Source organism: Canis lupus, chromosome 16 (assembly GCF_003254725.2).
Source record: "Canis lupus dingo isolate Sandy chromosome 16, ASM325472v2, whole genome shotgun sequence".
In the NCBI taxonomy this organism is placed as follows: Eukaryota; Metazoa; Chordata; class Mammalia; order Carnivora; family Canidae; genus Canis; species Canis lupus.
Genome location: NC_064258.1, coordinates 2,141,904 through 2,164,148, shown reverse-complemented (window position 1 = coordinate 2,164,148; position 22,245 = coordinate 2,141,904). Strand labels below are relative to the sequence as shown.

Below are 22,245 nucleotides of genomic sequence, written 5' to 3'. Positions count from 1 at the left end.
TCCCTTCCCAGCCTGGGAACAGAGTCAGCCTGAGTCTCCTTGGTCTGAAGATGTTTCAGAGGAAGGCAGATTGCTGGGAGGAGAGGAGAGAAACCAAGTATAGGAACTCTTTGCACGGAAGGCAAGTTGGTGAACCCAAAACAAGAAATTCTGATACTAGACCAGGAACGAAGAACAAATCATTGAATTCGTATTCATTCATTCCATCAATTAATGTGTTCATTCACTCAATAATCCTATAATCATTGAGGAGAAAACAGAGGAAGAAAAAGAGAACAGTCAGGGAGGTGTCAGTGGGACTAGAGCCTCTTCCCTGTCATCAAAGAGACATCCTGACTGTGGGATTTTTGTTCAGTCACAGGTACATTCTGCCTCCCCATCCTAACTGGAACATGCACTCGCTTAACGTCACAGACTGAAATGTACTGCAGGAGAAAACTATGGGGAATCATTAATTAAAATTTCTTTATGTACTTGTCTGAGTGAGCCCCTGTTAAAACCCCCAGCACTGGGGCATCTGGGTGGCTCAGTGGTTGAGCGTCTGCCTTCGGCCCAGGTTGTGATCCCGGGGTCCTGGGATCCAGTCCTGCGTCGGGCTCCCTGCAGGGAGCCTGCTTCTCCCTCTGCCTGTGTCTCTGCCTCTCTGTGTGAGTCTCATGAATAAATAAATGAAACCTTAAAAAAAAAAAAAAAAAAAGAATCCCCAGCATTACCATTCCCTGCTGCCCATCTCTCCTGTTCATCAAAATTCACATGAGATTACTACAGGTCGGTCACTGAACTCATTCTTCAATGTGACAAATAATCGATACATTCACTTGTGCCCCCAAGGCCTAAAAGCTCCCTTCTGTACTGGTTTATTCTTTCCTGAATGGGCAGTAAATTTTTATGACTACCTCACCCGAGTTCATTCCCCAGTAAGAAACATCACTTGCTCTGATTTCAACTTTTTAAAGAAGTAGGTACCCTTCTGTTGCCCAAAGTCTGTGTTTTTCATAGTCCAAGTGGAAGGGTAAATACCTCACATCCTTGTCCTTGGTTTTAAAAGAGTCATCATGCGATGACTGGGTGGCTTAGCAATAGAGCCTCTGCCTTTGGCTCAGGGTGTGATCCCGAGGTCCTGGGATCGAGTCCCGCATCGGGCTCCCTGCAAGGAGCCTGCTTCTCCTTCTGCCTATATCTCTGCCTCTCTCTGTTTCTCTCATGAATAAATAAATAAAATCTTTAAAAATAAAATAAAAGAGTCATCACGTTAGCATAATCTCCTGTCCCGAACACAAGTTGTCGTGCTCTTCTCTGAAGGGCCTTTGGCCCGCCACCTGGGTTGGACTGCACAGTCACAGCCTATGCCATGGTTTTCAAGCCTTAGCAGGCCACAGAGTCACCTGGAGAGCTTGGGGATGCAGACTGCCAGGCCCCACCCGCAGGACGCCTCACAAGTTCCCAGGTGATGCTCATTGCTAGTCCAGGAACCACATTTGTGAGAACCACCAATACGAAAGGTCTAGGGCTCCCTCAATGTTCATTTCTACCACGTAGATTATAAAACTCAAGATGAACAGTCAAAAAAGATGCTTGCTATTACTGATCCAACTGGTAAGACGACATAACTGGTTATATTAACTGGAATGGTAGCTCTCCTCAAATTCCCCTCTGATTTGACTGTGAGTTTTTAGGAAGATGTTAAACTCACAGACTGGGTAGGGATTCTGAGGTGTGTATGGATGTTTCTAGTTGAGTTGGGAAAGTTTCCTGACTGCCAAAACCTCCATCAGAAACTTGCTGGGAGGGGGGATCCCTGAGTGGCTCAGAGGTTTAGCGCCTGCCTTTGGCCCAGGGCGCGATCCTGGAGTCCCAGGATCGAATCCCATGTGGGGCTCCTGGTGCATGGAGCCTGCTTCTCCCTCCTCCTGTGTCTCTGCCTCTCTCTCTCTCTGTCTCTCTCATAAATAAATAAATCTTTAAAAAATTAAAAAAGAAAAAAAGAAACTTGCTGAGATTCTAAAAACCAGAATTCCACGGGCATTGGAGGCTAAAGAAAGAAGACGCTCTATTACAGGCTATGGGAACACTCTACTTCTTTTTTTTAAATAAAGAATTCCGAAGAAGAAAGTAGAAATGGGGTACAGAACGGAAGCATAATTCACCAGGAGGGGGCCTTGTTTGACATACGTAAGAGGGAAAGGAGGAGAAAGATCAATCCGAACCAAGTGAATGTGGTTGGTTTCAACAAAACCACAGGTATCGGGAAGGTCATTATGTGCGTATTTTAACAAATAGAATCATATTCTCCTCACCCTACACGTTCTCTAGTAACACAGGAGTTTCTTTTCCCACGAAGTCTCCAGCCCTGAGCTTCATCGAGTCATTAATATTTCTTTTTTTTTTTTTTTTTTTTCATTAATATTTCATCTAAGAGAATATAACATCTTAAACTGAAACCCACAGTAAGATTTGGACACGGGCCTTCAAAGATGAGGATATCTTACAGCGGGAATACGGTGAGCGGGAGAAGATGTTTATTTTCTCTTTCTCTTTTAGAAACAGGGAAGATTGACCAAGAGATTCACAAATACAACACCCCGGGATTCACTGGGTGCCTCTCCAGAGTGCAGTTCAACCAGATTGCACCCCTCAAGGCGGCCTTGAGGCAGACAAACGCCTCAGCTCACGTTCACATCCAGGGCGAACTGGTGGAGTCCAACTGCGGAGCCTCCCCGCTGACCCTGTCACCCATGTCGTCCGCCACCGACCCCTGGCACTTAGATCACTTGGATTCAGGTAAGGCCAGCTTGTTTCGTTTCTTTAAACCTCAGTTTCTTCGTCCGTTAGTGGGGTTCGTAACAGAACTGGTAAGGCTATTGGAGGATCAAGGCAATGAGGGAACGTGTGAGCCCAGGAGTGCTTGGCACATACCAAGTGCTCAAAAGTTACGACCGTCAGCTGGCCTCAGAGCCAAGAACAATAAGGTGAAGGTAAGGAACATGGGAACTGTTGACTATTCCTCATTGACGCGAAATTGGGAGACACCAAAACTGATGTCTACAATGTGACTTTCGGATCACCTGGTCCTTGCCTTTATGACTCTCACTGCAGCCCCACAGTCAAGGTCTACTACCAGGGGAAAGATTTTTTTTTAATTAATTAATTTATTTGAGGGGATGAGGGGTAGAGGGAGAGGAAGAGAGGCTTAAGCCAACACTGTGCTGAGCACGGAGTCCTACTCGGGGCTCGATCTTATGACGCCAAAATCAGGGCCTGTGCTGAAACCAAGAGTCAGACACTTAACCCAATGCACCGTGCAGGCGCCCCGGAAAAGATTGGCCTAAAGCAACACAGAGATCCATCTCCTGACCCTATATTTATATGAATAATCCTGTAGCCCTCCAGATTTTAAGAGGTCCATTTAAGCTTATAGGACTCCGGGGATTTAGTCCCACTCCTGGTAGTGATAAGAGATGTAATTTGGAAGGACAGGCCCTACAGTAAGGCTACGGCTCTTGGCCGCAAAATTAATTGGGATCAAATTCAGCATGCCTGTGACACCAAGTGGCAGAGAGCCATAGGTCTTACTCTTTCCTCTACCCAGCCTGACCTTGGGCCACTTGGGTGACCTCCCCAAGCTTCTGCATTGTCACCCATAAAGTGAAGAGTGGGGGTGATCTCTCTGTGAGCTCCAAATCTAACAGTCCCCATGTCTCCATCACTGTCTCATTAGCAGGTCAAACATGGGCATGCTTCCTGAGCTCATTCCTCATCTCCTTGATGAGGAGGAACGATGAATAAAATGGAGATAAGAGGCCCAATATACAGAGTTCTTTCTGGGATGATGAACTAAAGCACTCAGCGTGGTTGTAGAGGTGCAGCAAGCTTTTGCGAAGCTTAACAGCAATCGTATTAACAATGTGGTTATTATTATATCAGACGCGATTTGCCATGAGGCTTGAACGTCCAGTTGAGGTTCCAAAGTCTCCCCCATCCTAACTTCTAACTCCTAACAGTTCATCACGTAAACGTCACCCATTTGATTGCTTTCCACACATTCCAGCCCATGCTCGGTGTTTATCGGCTGCGGCACAGCTCTTGTCACTGTGATTGCTTGCCAGGATTTGTGCGGCCAAGCTTTCCAAAGCTCCAGAGGAAGCCAGAATTGCCCCATTGTCACAATGGCCAATTTACAGACTAAACAGTCCTCTTTTTTCCCCACACATGGATTCCTAGAACACGATGAGGGGTACTGTGTGCCAAGGGTACTTGGAAAGAATTCTCTTTCATGAATGTTGTTAGGATTACAGAATGGGCCAGGTTTTCCTCATGGGCTGCCTTGAACAAAGGAAAGCATTCCTCACCGGGAGAAGAAAAGTAGGAGTGAAAATATGAGCTGAGAAAAGACCTATGTTGGGGTGACCGAGGAATAGAGATTTCTCAGATCGGTTCCTCCAGATGCCAGAGCAAACGGAGACCATGCGTGATCTTTGAAATGCGCAGATTCCTATGTGGTTCCAGGTACTTCCTGCAAGAGGCCATGATCATGTGTGGTCCACAGCGGCTGCCAAGAAACCAGTTTCAAAAACCTCTAGATGCAAAAAAAAAAAAAAAAAAAAAAAAACAAAAAACCTCTAGATGCTACTCTGGGCCAACATAAACTCACATTAATTAGCAAAGTATTTGCTTTATAGTCTGAGAGATAAAGTTGCAGGGGCCAGACAGTTTTGAGTTCATTTGTTTTTTTAAAAAAAAACATGCTTTACGTGTCACAGATTCATTCTTGTGATTGATGTAGTGAAAATGTATGTAGGGAACATTTGTGTGATTATTCAATGTTTATTTTTTTAAAAGATCTTATTTATTTGAGAGAAAGAGAGAGAGAGCAGGAGCAGGGGGAGGGGCAGAGAGAGGGACAAGCAGATTCCACGCTGAGCAGGGAGCCTGACCTAGGGTTTGATCCCAGGACCCTGGGATCATGACGTGAGCTGAAGGCAAGATGTTGAACTGACTGAGCCACCCAGGTGCCCCTCAATGTTTATTTTTTTTTCCCCTCAATGTTTAAATCAAATATCTGTAACCCCGATATTATGGTTGCACTGTCACATAAGTTCCATTTGCAGAGAATTGCCACTTGCATTGGGCAGAGTCCTCACCTGGTGTTGGCCAGCCGCTGCATCAACCTCTTTGCCAGCCATTTCCATATTTGGGGGATACTTCTAGAAGAATATGTATGTCTATCTCATGAACTTTATTAAAGGGATAGAAAGTAGCTTGTGAACTATGAAGCAGAAGGCTTATTTAGATAATGTAATTGGATTTTTTTTCTTTAAAGAAAATGAGAGAATGGGGGTGGACGGCTGCACAGGGAACAGAGAAAAATAAGGGAAGGATACTTACTAGTGTCAGAGAAGAAGAACTTTGCCTCTGTTGTCTCATGTTCTGTCTATGGGGGCCTGCAAATTAAACTGATAAAAGGCAGGGGTGCTTGGGTGGCTCAGTCGGTTAGGCATCTGAATCCAGTTTCGGCTCAGGTCATGATCTCAGGGTCATGAAATCGAGCTCACATTGGGTTCCATGCTGGGTGTAGAGCCTGCTTAGGGTTCTCTCTCCATCTTTGCCTTGTCTAAAAAAAAAAAAAAACAAAAACAAAAAACAAAAAAACACCTGATAAAAGGCATATTAACAGGAGAAAAAAAATGTTCCTGTGCATACAGGAGCTCACAGAAGTAGCTCGATTAATGGTTAGTTGTTAAAATGCCTTACTAGTAGAGAAAAAGGAAGGAGGAGAAAAGGCCTCCATGGGAAAAACAAATGGATTTCTAAAAAAAAAAAAAAAAAAAAAAGGAGATAAGAAAGTGTGCAATAGTGCTGTTTGTGCAGCTCTGAATGGTCTTTCTGTGTTCTTCAAGGCCAAAGTCCCCTGGGAGAGCACGTTTAGTACACTTACTCTCCATCTCCTTCCTGGGAGTGACAGCTGCCCAGAGGAGAGAACGGCAATCTCATTTTCCAGAAGTTGCCACTTCCAAGCAGCTAAACGAAATTCCACAAAGATTTCTTTCTGCACCTGTTGAACCCAAATGTCCTCAACCTAAAATCATCTTCATCCCAACTCAGTTCTAGATGGACCTCCCCAGATCAGCAGTTGCTCCCTACTCTTTGGGAGCCTTTTGCTTTTTTCAGAGAATCTTTCACGTGGAAACAGAATCTTCACTATCACAACAAAACAGCAGCATATATGCAAAAATACCAGTGCGGCCTATTGAGTCATGTGTGAACAGGAAAAGACAGGAAAAGAATGAAGGCGAGCGCTAATGAGTCCTGGTTTGAAAAAAAAGGACAGTTGGAAGTGGATTGACTCCTCTGGTGCTGTAGGAAGGGTGGTCCTCGACCAGCAGCGTGTTCCCTGGAAGCTTGTTCAGAGCGCAGAATCTGAGGCCCGTACCTCAGGTGCACTGATTCAGCATCTACAGTTTAGCAAGATTCCCCAGGAGGCTTATATGCACAGTAGAGTTTGAACCACTAAATCCAGTGCCGTGGTTCTCAATCTCAGATGCACTTTTTTGTTTTGTTTTGTTTTTAAATTTTTTATTTAAATTCAATTTGCCAACATATAATACCCAGTTCAGACACACCTTTGAATTAACCTTATCGGCTTTTAAAAATCCTGATACCCAGGCTGCACCCCTGACCAATTAAGGCAGATATGCTGGAGGTGAAAAACAGGTGTTCTTAGATGCCCACCCATCCTTCCTCCCCACCCCCCCCACCAAGGATTCCAATGTGCAGTCAAGGTTGAGAATCCTATAAGAATCAAATAAGAGGGCAGCCCGGGTGGCTCAGCGGTTTAGAGCCACCTTCAGCCCAGGGCGTGATCCTGGAGACCCGGGATCAAGTCCCACGTCGGGCTCCCTGCATGGAGCCTGCTTCTCCTTAGGCCTGTGTCTCTGCCTCTCTCTTGCTCTGTGTCTCTCATGAATAAATAAATAAACTCTTTAAAAAAAAAAAAAGAATCAAATAAGAGAGAAGCTTACCAACAGCCCCCTTGCTAGGCCCTTGGAAGTAGGGTTACCAAAAGACAAGAAAATTAAATACCCAAATAATGCTGAAAGAAAGAAAAAAGAAAATCCAGTTTATGAAAAACAATGAAGCCTTCATATATGGTAAAATCACAAGTTAAAAGGCCGAAGCAATAAGCTTACAAAAGGTTGGGCTGCTCTGACCATTTTTTTTGTTAGGAAGTTCACCAAGATAGAGAAGTTTTATCTGAACTTGCGGAGCACAGGTCTGCCTACTTACAACTGGGGAAAAAAAAGACGAAACAAAGAAACAAGAAACCCCCAGTGTGGGGCCGGACTCGGTGGCTCTCAGCAAAGCCCATCATTGTACAAGTGGCTGCACCTGGGGAGGAGCCTCAGTTTGAGAAAAATACCAGATTATTTCTCCATTTTTGGAATGAGCTGCAAACTGAATTTGAAAGGCTATGGGGTGGAGGGATGCACCTTTAAAATAAAGGAGGTGAATTTGTGAAGAATAGGGAGAGGGAGTCCTTGTGGCCTTAGTAGTCAAAGGATCTTGGTGATGAAGTAGGGCTACTCACTTCATACTCACACCAGACACTGGCTTCCCAGAGACCTGGAAATTAGAATTCAGGACATCCGCTCTTAGACCTTGTGTGCCTTCTGCTCTCTTACATTTCTTTCTTTTATCTGAGATGATACCAAAGGATAAAAACCAAAAAAAAAAAAAAAAAGGTATTTCAAGGTATGCTGGCTTTAAATGATAAGATCCTTTTTCTCTTCCATGATACTACTCACTAAGCTACTCTTTTTACCTCTGTAAAGCCTTTTGTTTTGCAAAGTGAGGGACATTTATGGTTGGTCAGGCTGTGCACTGCACGACTCTGAGGGATGCCATTCACATTGCAGTCTATCTCAAGCAGTGCAACATGGTGGCCTTGAGAGGGGGTTTCCAGGTCATTATAGGAAGAAAATAGACGTGACATCACATAATATAAAGTGATTTCCTGTTCTCTTCTCCTCCAGCCCTTATGTCGTCCAAGAGAAACTCCTTTTTGGTTCTGGCATGCCTTTAACACTTCTCCCACTCTTTAATTAAAAGAAAAAAAAAATAGGCTTGACAGGCAATGGAGTAACTCAGTAGAAATATAAAGTGTAATCAGTGCATTTATTTAAATAGAAACTGGGTTAATTTAGTGAAAATAAGTAAATAAATAGTAATTAGGTTTTACATGGATTTGGCCAAAAAAGTCAAGCTGGTTCCCACATGATCGGAGTTTGGAAAACACTGGGCAGTTATGACAGGAGCGTCACAAACACAAATGCCTAGCATGTGTCCTGTAGAGTGTGTTTTTTCACAGGGGAAAATGACAAAACTATGTTGCTTTGATTTAAACCAATTTTGCTGGGAATCCCTGGGTGGCTCAGCGGTTTAGTGCCGCCTTCAGCCCAGGGCGTGAGCCTGGAATCCCGGGATCCAGTCCCACGTCGGGCTCCCTGCATGGAGCCTGCCTGTGTCTCTGCCTCTCTCTCTCTCTCTGTGTGTGTCTTTCAGGAATAAATAAATAAAATCTTTAAAAAACAAAAAAACAGTTCTGCTGTATGAGAAACATCCAGCCAATATTTTTTTTCCTGCCTAGTTTTTCCTCCCCTTTGATAACAGGTACGGCCTGTTTATAAAGCACATCATGCTAGCCATTAGAATATTTTTAGTACAGTAGTTACAAGATAGAAAAAGCAAACCCCAGCCCTGAATTCTGGTTCATTTACAGGTCACAGAGCACGAGACAAATTGCTGTGATTCACCTCAGAATTATGAGCTCTGTTTTTCCTCTTTGTCAAATCCGGAGAATCTTATCTCCTTAAAATGGCATGGATTTGCCAGCAGAGAGCCAGCTGCAGATGGCAGTGTACATTCTGTAAAATACAAAGACAAAACAAACACCAGAGAAAATAAATCCAGGAGTCTGATGCCATAAATTTCTGCACCAAGTAACAACTCCAAACGGTACATCAAGCTGTTTCGGGAGACATGCGTATTAAGTGTTGGGCTGTTTTATCACATTCATGAGATTTGATACAAAATACATCAGACCAAAGGCCACATCCTAGGATTTAAAAAAAAAAAAAAAAAATTAACATAGAGGGACACCTGGATGCTTCAGTCGGTTAAGCATCCGGCTCTTGGTTTCAGCTCAGCTCACGATCTTGGGGTTGTTGGGCTCGGCACTCGGCGGGGAGGCTGCTTGGGACTCTCTCTCTCTCCCTCTGCCCCTCCCCTGCTGCTCACATACTCTCTCTCTCTCTCTCAAATAAATTTGTAAAATATATATTAACATAGACAAGGCACTCTACAGTGTAAGATTTCATTTCCTAAGAGATCCTCTAGTTAGAAAACTTATGACTGGTTACTGCCTTGCAGGACTCCTAGTACATGCAGGTTATAGTCTCAGCACAGGTGCACAGTATGTGACAGGTGCATCGCACCCCAGAGATGCCCTGGGGCATTGGCCTCTGGAAGGTGCTGGCAGCCAAACTCCTAGTACCCGCTCTACCCTAGAGCCACTGGGCTCCTCACAGCCCCCTGGAGGGAAGCAGGCAGGACGTGGAGAGCCCTAAAGCATTGAGCAGAGCAGAAAACAGTTGACACAGACTAGTTCTCCTCCCTCCCGTACCCAAGGTCACAGGTTGTCAGGAATCCAGAGGCTCCAGACCCCAACTTGTCCAGTGGATTCACTCAGGGTGGGAGAACAATTGAAAAACCAGCTCTCTTAGGAATGTAGTTCTTCAAAAAAAAATTGTTTTTAATTAAAAAAAAAAAAAAGGAATGTGGTTCTTCTCCCAAATAAATTGGGAACTAGGTGGAATGTGGTCCCTGGGATGGCTCTGTGTAACTGCCCTGCACCTGTTAGACCCCAGAACACAGTACCCCCACCCCCACCCCCGCCCCCGGGCACTGGCCAGGAAGACTTGAAGCTGCCCCTCTCCAAGGTCCTTTACCACTGGAAACAGCAAGTTGATTTCTTTTTCTTTTTTTTTTTAGCAAGTTGATTTCTAAGGGCGCCCCTACCTCTATCGCCGTGATTTTCAACGACTTGATTTCTTGTCTATCTTCCAAATTTCCTTTCCACCATCTGAAGATAAAATATTTTTATGTCTTCATGGATATAATGAACATTTCAAAGCTGCATGTATCTATTCAGTTTCCGCCATAATTACAAGCTGGTAGTTGGTTTTCTTTACCACCTGCAAGCACTTAAAATAATCATTCCAGCTCTTATAATTACATCTTAATTATTTCTGAGCAGATCCCTGTTTTCATCCTTATGCAAAGATTGCATGATTAATGCATTCAATCTCTTATACCTAATCTTTTTATTATCTTTTGTGGTTTTTGTTCCCTTCCGTGACCGAAACAGCATTTGTTCAAGCGCAGGCAACAATTATCAGCCCCTTTTCTAATGTGCAGTTTTCCTGCAAATGGTGCAAATTGTCCTTTTCTGGAGAAGTGCCAAGCATATTTATGGAAGCCCAAGTCAAGTAGACTATGAGAGCTACAGATTTGTGATCAAATGGTCATTGACATTCTCATCTTTTGTTTCCATAATGATGGCTTTGTACACATGATTTGATTTTGTTGGGTTGAAGGATGCATTTTTAATTTCGATAGCTGTTCTAGATCAGCCTCCATAGATAATCGTGCCTCCAATCCAGGAAGATAGGAGTGTCCCTTCCCCGCACACTCGCCAACCTAGTACATCACAATGTTCTTTTGAATGTTGTTAGGTCTTACTTGAAAAAAAAAAAAAATGAAACTGTGTTGTTTTAATTTGGATTGCATTAATCCTGAGGGGGATTTAAGTCTCTTTGTGTGTGTTAACCAGTCGCTTGTGTTTATTTTTCCACAGACTCTTTCTATTCTTGACCAAAGAATTATTTGCATTCCTATTTGCATTCCTATTTGTTGGTCATTTACTACTTTCTTGACTTACAAGAATTCTTTATATGTGAAGTAAATTAGTATTTTCCTACATGTTTAAGGTTTGCTCTCTAGTTTTTTTAATGTAAGGGGTTTTTTCCATGTGAAAACTTTAAAATGTTCCAGGGTGAAATATGAGGGTTTCATGGCTTTTGGGTTTTGTGTCATGCCTTCTCCATTCAGAAATTATTTTTAGGGCACCTGGGTGGCTCAGTTGGTTAAGCATCTGCCTCTGGCTCATGTCATGATCCGTGGGTTCTGGGATCAAGCCCCACATCTGCTCCCTGCTCAGTGGGGAGCCTGCTTCTCCCTCTGTCTCTGCCCTGCTCATTCTCTCTCTAATTAATTAATTAATTAATTAATTAATTAATTTTTAAGATATTTCACATCCTTGGGATGCCCGGGTGGCTCAGCGGTTTAGCGCCACCATCAGCCTAGGACGTGACCCTGAAGTCCCAGGATTGAGTCCCGCATTGGGCTCACTGCACGGAGCCTGCTTCTCCCTCTGCCTGTGTCTCTGCCTCTCTCTGTGTCTCTCATGAATAAATAAATAAAATCTTTAAGAAAAAAAAGATATTTCACATCCTTTTCTAATGACTTTATTTGTAAGATTTATCTATTTTTTTAAGATTTATTTATTTATTTGACAGAGACTATATGAGCATGCACCAGTGCACGTGGGCAGGAGGGTCAGAGGGGGAAAGAGAAGGGCAAGCAGACTCCACATTAATCGTGGAGCTGTATTCAAGGGGCTCAATCCCAGGACCCTCAGCTGAAATCAAGAGTTAAACAGTTAACCACCTGCCCCAGTAAGATTTACATATTTAATACACTTTAAATTTATTTGGGTGGGAGGAGTAAGTTAGGAGTCCTACTTTTTAAATTTTTCTTCCCCGACTAGCCAGCCAGTTGTTCCGGCACTCATGGTGAGCTTCCGTCCTCTCCTGAACCTTTACCATATTCACGATTGCCCTTTACATTTGAATCTGCTTCTGGACTCCCTGCTCTGTGACGCTGATCTGACTCATGAGACAGTAGCAAGCTGTGATAATGATTCAGCTTTTATAATAGCAGCTAATATCTCGTAAAGCTGGTTTCCCTTTTATTCTGTTTTTCAAAACTTTCCTGTCCTGGCACACTTACTTTTCCCGTGTGATGTTAGAATTCCAGTCATTTCACTGGGATTCTCTAGAATGTTTATTGAGATTGAATTTTACATGTAAGTTAATTGCACCATAATTGACATCTGTACAAATAATGTTTCCCTGTCCGGCAGGAGAATGTCTCTCCACTTATCATGGCATCCCTTCCGTACAAAATTCGCATGAATATAACTTTAAAACATTTTCTGATAAATTTCCAAGTTGTTTCTCTTTTTAGGAAAAGCAGTTAAAAACAAACAAATCAAACAAACCCTCCCTATCTTAAGATAAGCTCATTTGGCACCCAATTAATTTAGCAGAGTCCATATAGCAGCATGTAGATGAATATCTGATTAAATGTGACACAAGTACGTGTACACCAAGGGCCATGTTAGAATCCCACCTAATACATAACATATCCTACATGTGTATGTATCTTAAGGATTCCGTAGGCTTATGACATCTTAAGGATTTTTGTTTGGGGTCAAGTGTCAAGTGTTAAGTGTTAAACAGTATCTAATGCCACTTCAACATCTATGAACATGACCCGCTTCTTTCTCTTCTGGGGTAAAGTAATGGGGTGAATTGTAGTAATAGATCTTCAAATAGTGAACCAAGCTTTCATTCCTAGCCTTAACCACATTTGATCATGGAAAAGAATCCTCTCAAGGTACAACTAAAGTAATTTTACTAAAACTCATAGTGGGGCAGCCCCAGTGGCCCAGCGGTTTAGCGCCACCTTCAGCCTGGGGTGTGATCCTGGAGACCCGGGATCGAGTCCCACATCGGGCTCCCTGCATGGAGCCTGCTTCTCCCTCTGCCTGGGTCTCTGCCTCTCTCCCTCTCTGTCTGTCATGAATAAATAAATTAAAAATAAATAAATAAAACTCATAGTGGTTTGGTTTCAATTTGTTTGTTTTTTACATTAATAGTTCTTGGGTGAGATAGGTTTTTTTAGGGGGTGGGGATAAGATTTGGGTTTTAAATTTATTCCAGCTTCATCAAAAGGGGCCACACAGCAAGAAATGTGGGAGGCCTCTAGGAGAGCAGATCATACTGGCCAGAAAGGAAGCTGGGACCTCAGTCCTACAACCACAAAGGCTGAGTTCTGCCAACAAGGATGAGCCTGGAAACAAAGGTTTCTTTAGAGCCTCCAGATAAGAACTCAGCGCTGCCAGACACCACTTCAGTCTTGTGATCCCCAGTCACACCATGCTGGATTTACCCATTGCCCTCCAACTAGTGGAAGAACAAACAAGTGTCATCCAAGCTTTAATGAGCTTAGAATCACCTGGGGAAATTAATGAATGATACTCAGTAGATCAGAGTTGGGATTTGAGATTCTACATTTCTAACAAGCTCCCAGGTAATGCTGATGCTGCAGGGCCACGGACCTCACTGTGAATTTCAAGGATATAAGTAGCCTTGGAGCATCTCTTGAACCTTGTAAATTTAATAGACACCCTGTGGGGCACCTGGGTGGCGCATCAGTTGAGCATCCAGCTCTTGGTTTCTGCTGAGGTTGTGATCTTAGGGTTGTAAGATCTCAGGGTTGTGAGATCTCAGGGTTCTGGGATAGGGCCCCTGGTCAGGCTCCACACTTGGGGCAGTATCTACTTGGGACCTTCTACTTGGGATTCCCACCTCTCTAAAATAAACAAATCTTAAAAAAAAAAATAGACTTACCCCATAAAACCAATGGAGCCTACTGTTTTTGTGTTTTGTCTTATATTGTTTGGGGTTTTGGTGGGCATAGTTCTTTGACAACTCTCAATTTCTTCTATGATAACTGTTTTAATTAGATTTTCTTTGTCATCTGTAAAGATTTCTGTTATGTTTTTCCAGAATTTGTGCTTTTAATCTAGATTTTCAAATTCATTGCCATAGTTGAACAAAATAAGTTTTTATCATTAATTTCCATCCTCCAGAAAATTTCTCATTCAAATATTTTATACTAGATTAGGTTTTCTTTTCTTTTTGATTAGACTGACTTTGTTTTTGTTTTTTTGTTTTTTTGTTTTTTTTTTCAAAGAACCAGTTCTGGATTTATTCTGTCACTTTTCTGTGTTCTCTTACCAGTTGCTTTTATCTTGGCTTCTTTTTTTTTTAAAGATTTATTTGTTTATTCATGATAGAGAGAGAGAGAGAGGCAGAGACACAGGCAGAGGGAGAAGCAGGCTCCATGCAGGGAGCCCAATGTGGGACTCGATCCCAGGACTCCAGGACCACGCCCTGGGCCAAAGGCAGGCACTAAACCGCTGAGCCACCCAGGGATCCCTATCTTGGCTTCTTTAAATGTATATTTGCTGCTCTTGACCTTTGTAACTTCAATGTCTAAAGATCTCATTTTCACTGAGAAAATGTCGGCGTGTGTGTGACATACTCTTACAGAGGAATGTGAACCAAAGTTAACAAATCTAAGCTCCGAGCCCAAGACTTACTTCTGACTGACCTAACCTCCCGAGGCAGTGTCTTGGCATAAATACTTTTATCTGAAGCACCTGAAAAGCCTCTAGAGACCCCTTGCCTTGCTACAGCCTCCCTGTGTCACCGAAAGAACAAATCTGGCATGCTTGCATTTTGCAAAGCAGTGGGGACCGGGGATGAAGAAATGAGGGATGCAAGTGGCTGAGGTGCAGGGCAGTGGGGTGCCACCTCCTTTCAGCCTCACCCCTGCAAACCATCCCCTCCACACCTTTGCTTCTCCCTAGTGGCTCCATGCCTGACCCGATTAGGGGCCTTTGCCCAAGGCTTCCATCCTTTCCTGACCAAGACTGTCTAACTCTCCGGAACTCCACTGTGGGAAAATCAAAAGAGGCTCCAACATCCAGCTTTGGGACCACATATCAGGTCCTTCTTTCCTCCCTCTGGTGGGTTTCACTTTCCGTCTAGTTTTCCTCTGCCTCTTTTGTGGTCTTCACTTCCCCTTTGTCCCTCACAGTAGATCTGGAAGCCAAGGAGGTTAGGATTCCATTGGTCTCCGTGCTCTGCAGCCCCTGACCCTTAGAGCCCTGGCACTCCTAGGTCTGCGCCTGGCCAACCCCTCCGCTCCATCGGCGGTCATGCTGGGAAGGGCAGGGGGACACCAAGCATGTCAGTGACTTCTCTGTTGACAGCAGAACCACCGACTCCAGTAGGTCCCACTGTCCATTTTTGCCTCGTTCTTGTATCAAAGTCACGTTACACAAAAGTGAAGCAGGTTTGAGGTCAGTTGTCCAGGGATGAGTCTGACCTTGGCTCCATCAGACCCCTCTCTGAGGCCTCCTACTGCATCATCTGTATATGAACATCCAGACGTATCCCTTGGAGCCATTCAAGGCAATGCAGCATCTTCCAGATGAATCTGACATTACTTCCTTCACTGACTTGTCACTCAGAAAGACTATTGTCAGAATCCCCGAGTGTGAGTTCTCCCAAGGAAATCCCTGCCACTCATCTCCCCCTGGAAATGCTAGTTCTACCCTTGCTGTCAAATCAGGGCCTTGTGTCCTTGCCTTTGATTTCGAAAGCTGCAGAACCGTTATCTAGATGAAGTGTTTGACCCAAAGCCATCGCTTTTCAGAAGAAAGTCACTCTAACCACCAATAATAGATAAGTTGTTTCTCTCATTTGAAAAGATCTTTGGTTGATTCCCCAGGCTCTGCACAGACTACTCAGAAGTGTCTAAAGACTCAGGGGGATTCTTGATCCTGCTGCTGTGTTTCTGCCTGAGAGCAACCCTAGAAGGTTTTGGGGAAAAAGTGAAATCAATTTTGTGTTAAAATGTAAATGTACATTAATATCGGTATTAATGTGGTTGTGATTATCTTAAACATAGAGATGGAGTCGGGTTGCTCTGAAATTTCCCCTTTAGAAAGGCTAAAAGTAGCTTTCAAGACATTTCTTGGGAATTTTAACTTTTAGGAGCCTGGAAAGGATACAGACAAAGGAGAGCTTAGATTTGTGAATGACTTTAATTGCTACACTGCTTATCATGCCTGGTTTTGTTTTATCCTGACAGTGGCCCTCTGTGGTATGTTTGGGTGTTATTAGCCACATTTTGCAGATAGGAAAAATCAACTCACAAAAGAAATGCATTCCTTCCCTCAGAGAACACCTGAGTGGCCACAGCAGTGGCTAGCTCAGCTGTGGCCGCACATTAGCATCACCAGGGGAGCCTTCCAAAACTCCCGAGGCCGGCTCCGTGTCCCCGAGAGAGTCTTCATGTGCCTTCAAGACTGAGCCAGTGGCTCCAGTGTTGACAGCACCTCGCTCAAAACCGTACAGAGAACAGCATTAACAGGTCTCAAATTCAGGTATACTCCTTCCAGAGTCAGAGCTTTTCCCACTTACCCTTCCTCTCAATAGAAACTAAATTTAGGGACGCCTGGGTGGCTCAGTAGTTGAGTGTCTGCCTTTGGCTCAGGTCATGATCCCGGGGTCCTGGGATGGAGTCCCGCATCGGGCTCCCCTCCGGGAGCCTGCTTCTCCCTCTGCCTATGTCCCTGCCTCTCTCTGTGTCTCTCATGAATAAATAGGTAAAACCTTGAAAGAAAGAAAGAAAGAAAGAAAGAAAGAAAGAAAGAAAGAAAGAAAGAAAGAAAGAAAGAAAGAAAGAAAGAAAGAAAGAAGAAAGAAAGAAAAAGAAAGAAAGAAAGAAAGAAAGAAAGAGAAAGAGAGAAAGAAAGAAGGAAGGAAGGAAGGAAGGAAGGAAGGAAGGAAGGAAGGAAGGAAGGAAGGAAGGAAGGGAAAGAAACTTTATTCCAGTTCCTATTCAGATTTGTGTTCCTACCTCCTGTCATCCCTTAAACATAATTCAGAGATCTTGAAATAATAATCTGTATCTCTAGAGGTGAAGTCCCTGCTACTAAATACACCTTCCTTTTTCCTTCCCATTTTCTCTTTTTCGATGTGGAATAAATCATCCCCAAGACGGCTAGAGCCAATTACGTGTTTTTTGCACACTGTTGACATGACTGAGAAGCGCTGTGTCAGAGCCACATGGCTTGTGCTGGGAGTCTATCGCATCTTGATAATGGTGTGAGCCAGCATGAAGAGGAATCTATTTGTGGAAAACACCGGGAAGCTTTAATTTGTCTTACACAGTTCTCTTTGATGACCGTTAGTCATTCCACCCGCCAACAAGCAAAGACAGTTGTCTTCTGAGATCCGAGGTTAACTCAAGAAGAGTTCACAAGACAGCAGAAATATCTAGCATGAGAGTTGTATACTCAGTGCTATGAGGTCAGCCTTCTTGAAAGAAAAGGCATTGTCTTGGGATTGGAATTATGAATTTTCAGTCGTGCTAATGCAGCTGAAAAGAGTCTTTCAAAAGCAAGAGCCCAACTGGGCATTCTGCACTCAAAATATGTGCAGAATTAATTTTTAAAACCACTTTAGAGTCGCTCACTCCCCGTTTCTAATAGACCACACAGGGGAGCCAGAACCCAGTCAGCGGCTGTGATCTCCATGTACGCCCCTGTGTTCTCTGAAGCCTTCCTCCTCTCTCTACTGGTTTCTGAACTCAGGGATAAAAGGGTCAGTTTTACCTTTTGATGAGAAAGCAGTTCCAACATAGACCTCCGACAAGGCCCAAACCACGTGGATATTGACAGAGCCAGTCCCCATTCGTCATCTGAAGCAGAAGGCTGGTTTTCTGCAAGCCGAGATAGAGCTGTTATAGCAGATTAAGTGTTTTTTTTTTAATGTATTTTATTATTCACTATACTCCCTCGACACATAGGATGGTGACAGAAGCAGATACGATGGTGACAGAAGCAGATCTGCAATACCCAGCTATGTCCAAAAGAGCGATCCATAGTCAAATTATGGCCTTTGAATTTACTAGAAATTTCCATGAAGGGGGAGCCAAAGGATACATTCATCCTTGCCTGGTCCCTCAAATGATTCAATGTGCCTAAATATTCTCACAAGTGAGGAAACATCTCTTGGGTAGATTTGGGGTGATAAGAAAATGATTTTCACCAAGCTTCCAAGCCATCAGTTCTGGAAGTCCAAAACCTTCCATTACTGGCATGATGCCTAGTGGGTGTGTTTCTCAGTGAAAGTCTGGGGACAAGAGCCTCAGGGTCTCCAGAAGGCATTGGTCTTCTCAGTGGTGTCACCGTGACCACGGTCTGGGAGGGAAGGTGAAGTACATCAGGAAATGTCTGGAAAGGCGCTGTCTTTGGCTTGTTCACCCACCCTCATGTTCTCAGCCACCCTGTCCTTAGAAACCGAGACTGTTTCCACTGTTCAGCAGACAGCCAACTCCTGCTAATGCTGCTTTGCCAATAATTAACCACAAATCATATCTGCTGAGACCTCTCTGTACCAGGGGTGGTCACTGGGCTTGGTAAATGAGTCAGTAACTGTGACCCAGCATTTCATCAAGTGACAGAGAGTCACTCTGGTGCTTTGGAATATTGGACACACCATGCTCCTGTGTGGCCATAGGCCTTGCACCCTGAGCTGGCTGCCCTCTCTCATGGCACAGCCTCCACCCATGCAAGAACCAGCAACAGGGACACAAGAATTCTTTCATAAAACAGCCAATTCCAGAAAAATCGACAACCCCATATTTTGAAAAATGGTCTGTTTTCTCTGTACCTTCAATGCATCTGTGACATCAAGAACCCAGGTGCCGGGGCAGCCTGGGTGGCTCAGCAGTTTGGTACCTGCCTTTGGCCCAGGGTATGATCCTGGAGACCCAGGATTGAGTCCCACGTCAGGCTCCCTGCATGGAGCCTGCTTCTCCCTCTGCCTGTGTCTCTGCCTCTCTATCTCTCTCTGTCTCTGTCTCTCATGAATAAATAAATAAAATCTTAAAAAAAAAAAAGAAAAAGAACCCAGGTGCCAATAGCACAGTATTCCCCCACCCCCACCCCCACCCCCGATACACTGGCTTTAGAGAATTAACTTGTGTTATTTTTTTTTAGCCTAGAAAGGTCTCCCAAGGGTATGCCTTAGATCACCATTTATTTAACTCCTTGGCTGTTTTTTATTAGACTGCTCTGAATACTGTCTAGTGATAGACCTTCCCCCCTCTGCATTCAAAATACCAATGAATAGAACTCAGAAATTAAAGCGGAGTTTCTGCTGTAGCTTTCATGACACTGAAAGGGAGAGAACTAAAGGAAACGGAGTAGGGCAACTCATTGAAAGCACATGATTTGGCCAAAGAATCAAAACCAAGCAAGCCCAAGTTTCTCGGAAGGAATCCTTTCAGTTCCCTCTCAGACACCACAGTAACTTAAACACATAGACGTAAGAACAGCCAGAGACACGAACCATCCAAGGTCTCGGCTAAAGCTCTGCCGCTCCAGGGGAGGCATGTACTCAAGCAGCCCACCAGAAATGCAGGCTCCCAGGCGGCCCACCCCAGATGGACTCAGTCTGAGTCTGCATTTGCACAGGATCCCAGGTGGCTTGTAGGCCTTGACGTTTAGAAGCTCTGAACCAAAGCACGCAGCACTCGGGGACCAGTTTGTTTGCTTTCGCCTCAAGGCACATCTGAATGAAGTGCAGGAGACTCTTTTTTTTTTTTAATAAATTTATTTTTTATTGGTGTTCAATTTGCCAACATACAGAATAACACCCAGTGCTCATCCTGGCAAGTGCCCACCTCAGTGCCTGCCACCCAGTCACCCCATCTTAACTCTGGGGAACAAAGTGAGGGTCGCTGGAGGGGACGGGGGTGGGGGGGGTAACTGGGGGATGGGCATGAAGGAGGACACATGATGCAGTGAGCACTGGGTGTTGCAGGCAACTGATGAATAACTAAGCTCTACCCCTGAAACTAATAATACACTATATATTAGTTAAATTGAATTTAATTTTAAAAATTTGGAGACACACCTGGGTGGCTCAGTGGTTTAGCGCCTGCCTTCGGCCCAGGGTGTGATCCTCGAGTCCCGGGATCGAGTCCCACGTTGGGCTCCCTGCATGGAGCCTGCTTCTCCCTCTGCCTGTGCCTCTGCCTCTCTCTCTCTGTGTCTTTTATGAATAAATAAATAAAATCATAAAAAAATAAAAAGTAAAAAAAAAAATTTAAAGAATGAAGTAGAGGGAAGGAGAAAAAGCTTAGAGAACCCCCCAGTGACCCAGGGCATGGTTTCCCCCATCCCCAACCTCTGGAGCCCTAATTTAAATAGAAGTGCCAGCCCCGGGATGGGGGCATAGGGGTTCCTGCTGTCGCTGAGTGCCCTGGGGAAACCTGTATCCCCTCAGAAAGGGGGTTAAATGGATGATATTCCCCCAGGTGAGAGGCTCCTGCGTCCCTGATGATGTCGGTGGGGGGTTCTTATCCCCAGTGAAGGCAGGCCCCAGTGAAGGCAGGCCCAGGGGGCAGCAGATGGCAGTGTGCATCGTGATGGGAGCACCACACCTCCGAGTCCCCACCACCACCACCCTGGCTCTGGGGCTCCCCGATCTAGGCTTTCAAGGCTTGGCTTGAAAACTTTGGTAAGATCCCCGGGAAGCGGCTTCGTGAGTAGGTGGCCAGCACCTCCCCGCTGCAGGCCTCTGGGATTTAGCCTCCTAAGCTGTCGCAGCCTCTGATCTGCAAGTGCCCCTGACATCCTCCAGCGACAGCTCTGCCAACAGACTCACAAACATTGTAAACTAACATAGAAGAAACCATTGGTCCACCTGAGCACTAACAAGACACCTTTGTCCAAGGTGAGAGTGGATACCGTGCGTCTAACCTGTATTTCATGGAATACGAAGTCGGTAACAGGCTATTTCCAATTCACATACCTACATACCTATTTGTAGTTAATCAGACAAAAGAATGTGATGTCAGCCCCGTCTGGGAATATCAGCAAACCTTTCTTCCTAAAAGGCAATTAATGGGGGGTTGGGGTGACTGGGTAACAGGCACTGAGGGGGGCACTTGATGGGATGAGCACTGGGTGTTATTCTATATGTTGGCAAATTGAACACCAATAAAAAATAAATTTATAAAAAAAGGCAATTAATTGAGACGATTCAGAGTTGGCCTGAAAGAAAAAGAAAAGGAATAAAAGAAAAAAGGAGGAAATCTAATATAAGCAATTGCCCATTCGGTTCTTCTGTGCAAAGTTGGCATTATTTAGACAATCGGACATACAGCAGATGATGACCAGGTCCTATATTCTGTGCATTGTCACCTGATTCACCTCTTTTGGTCAGTGGATCTCTGACACCCGGGCAAGCAGCTGCCCACTTGCTGCCTCCTTCATGAAGCTGGAAACATAAGGCTTGTTCAGCTTCTTAAGTCAGAAGGCAAAATGCATAATCTCGTCCCCACTTGAAATTGAAATTCTGGCTTGGTTATCTTTCTGCAAAAACGGAAGTGAGTATAGAGGTAGAAATATGCGACTGAGGCTCATGTACATGCCATACTCTGCCCGGATAAAAACCCGGTGGCCTTGAGAAATCTCTCCCTCCTGAAAATGTGATCAGCCCTGGCCTCTCTGAAAATAAAACAATGTCCCCTTATATCTTCACCATTTTAGTCGGCCACCATTTGCTGTCATGGGTTTCTAAAATATCAGTCGGTAGTGAATGGCTAAAACAAATTATTTGAAAAGAAATAATAATTTTCTGCCACCAAGCTCAAATTGGAAGAGAGAATAAAGCGAAATGAAACAAAGACGCTGGGAAGAACAAAGACATATATACATCATCTGGCCCAGCCCCCGCTGCAAAAATCACGTGGCAATCTAAATTAAATTATAACTAATAGCAGCCGTTTTGTTCAAGTATCTCAAATTATCACTTTAGATGCCGAAGCTCAAGTGGTTTCCATGGCGATTTTTTTCTCTAGGAGATGTCAGCTACTATCTAATTTTTTTGTCCCTGATATATGACAACCTGAAGCTTTTAGTGCCTTTCATTTGGGGGGTTTTATGTTAGATAATCTCGATTTACTTTTATATGCATTTAAATGTGTGTTTTATTTGCGATTGTTTTCTGAGCCTAAAGTCTACAATTTTACATATTTCGAAACTTAGTAAATAAGAACTGCAGCTATTTATCTTGTGTAGTTTAAAAGGAAAAAAAATATGCCTTACTTACTTGGTCCTCTCCGTGCCTGCACAATGGGACAGGGAAGAAGGTTGAGGCTAAAGAATTCAAATCTCCCTTTAATAGTCTGTAC

At 44.1% G+C, this 22,245-nt stretch overlaps 1 protein-coding gene across 4 annotated transcripts in view; it reads left to right on the top strand.

Moving 5' to 3' along the window:
- CNTNAP2 (contactin associated protein 2) overlaps positions 1 to 22,245 on the top strand; it is a 1,981,926-nt gene that overhangs the window by 1,944,808 nt on the left and 14,873 nt on the right. For all 4 annotated transcript variants that reach the window (XM_025433996.3, XM_035700120.2, XM_035700122.2 and 1 more), the window contains one exon: positions 2,542 to 2,781. In XM_025433996.3, coding sequence (XP_025289781.1) covers positions 2,542 to 2,781 — 240 coding nt within the window. The remainder of the gene's footprint in view (positions 1 to 2,541; positions 2,782 to 22,245) is intronic.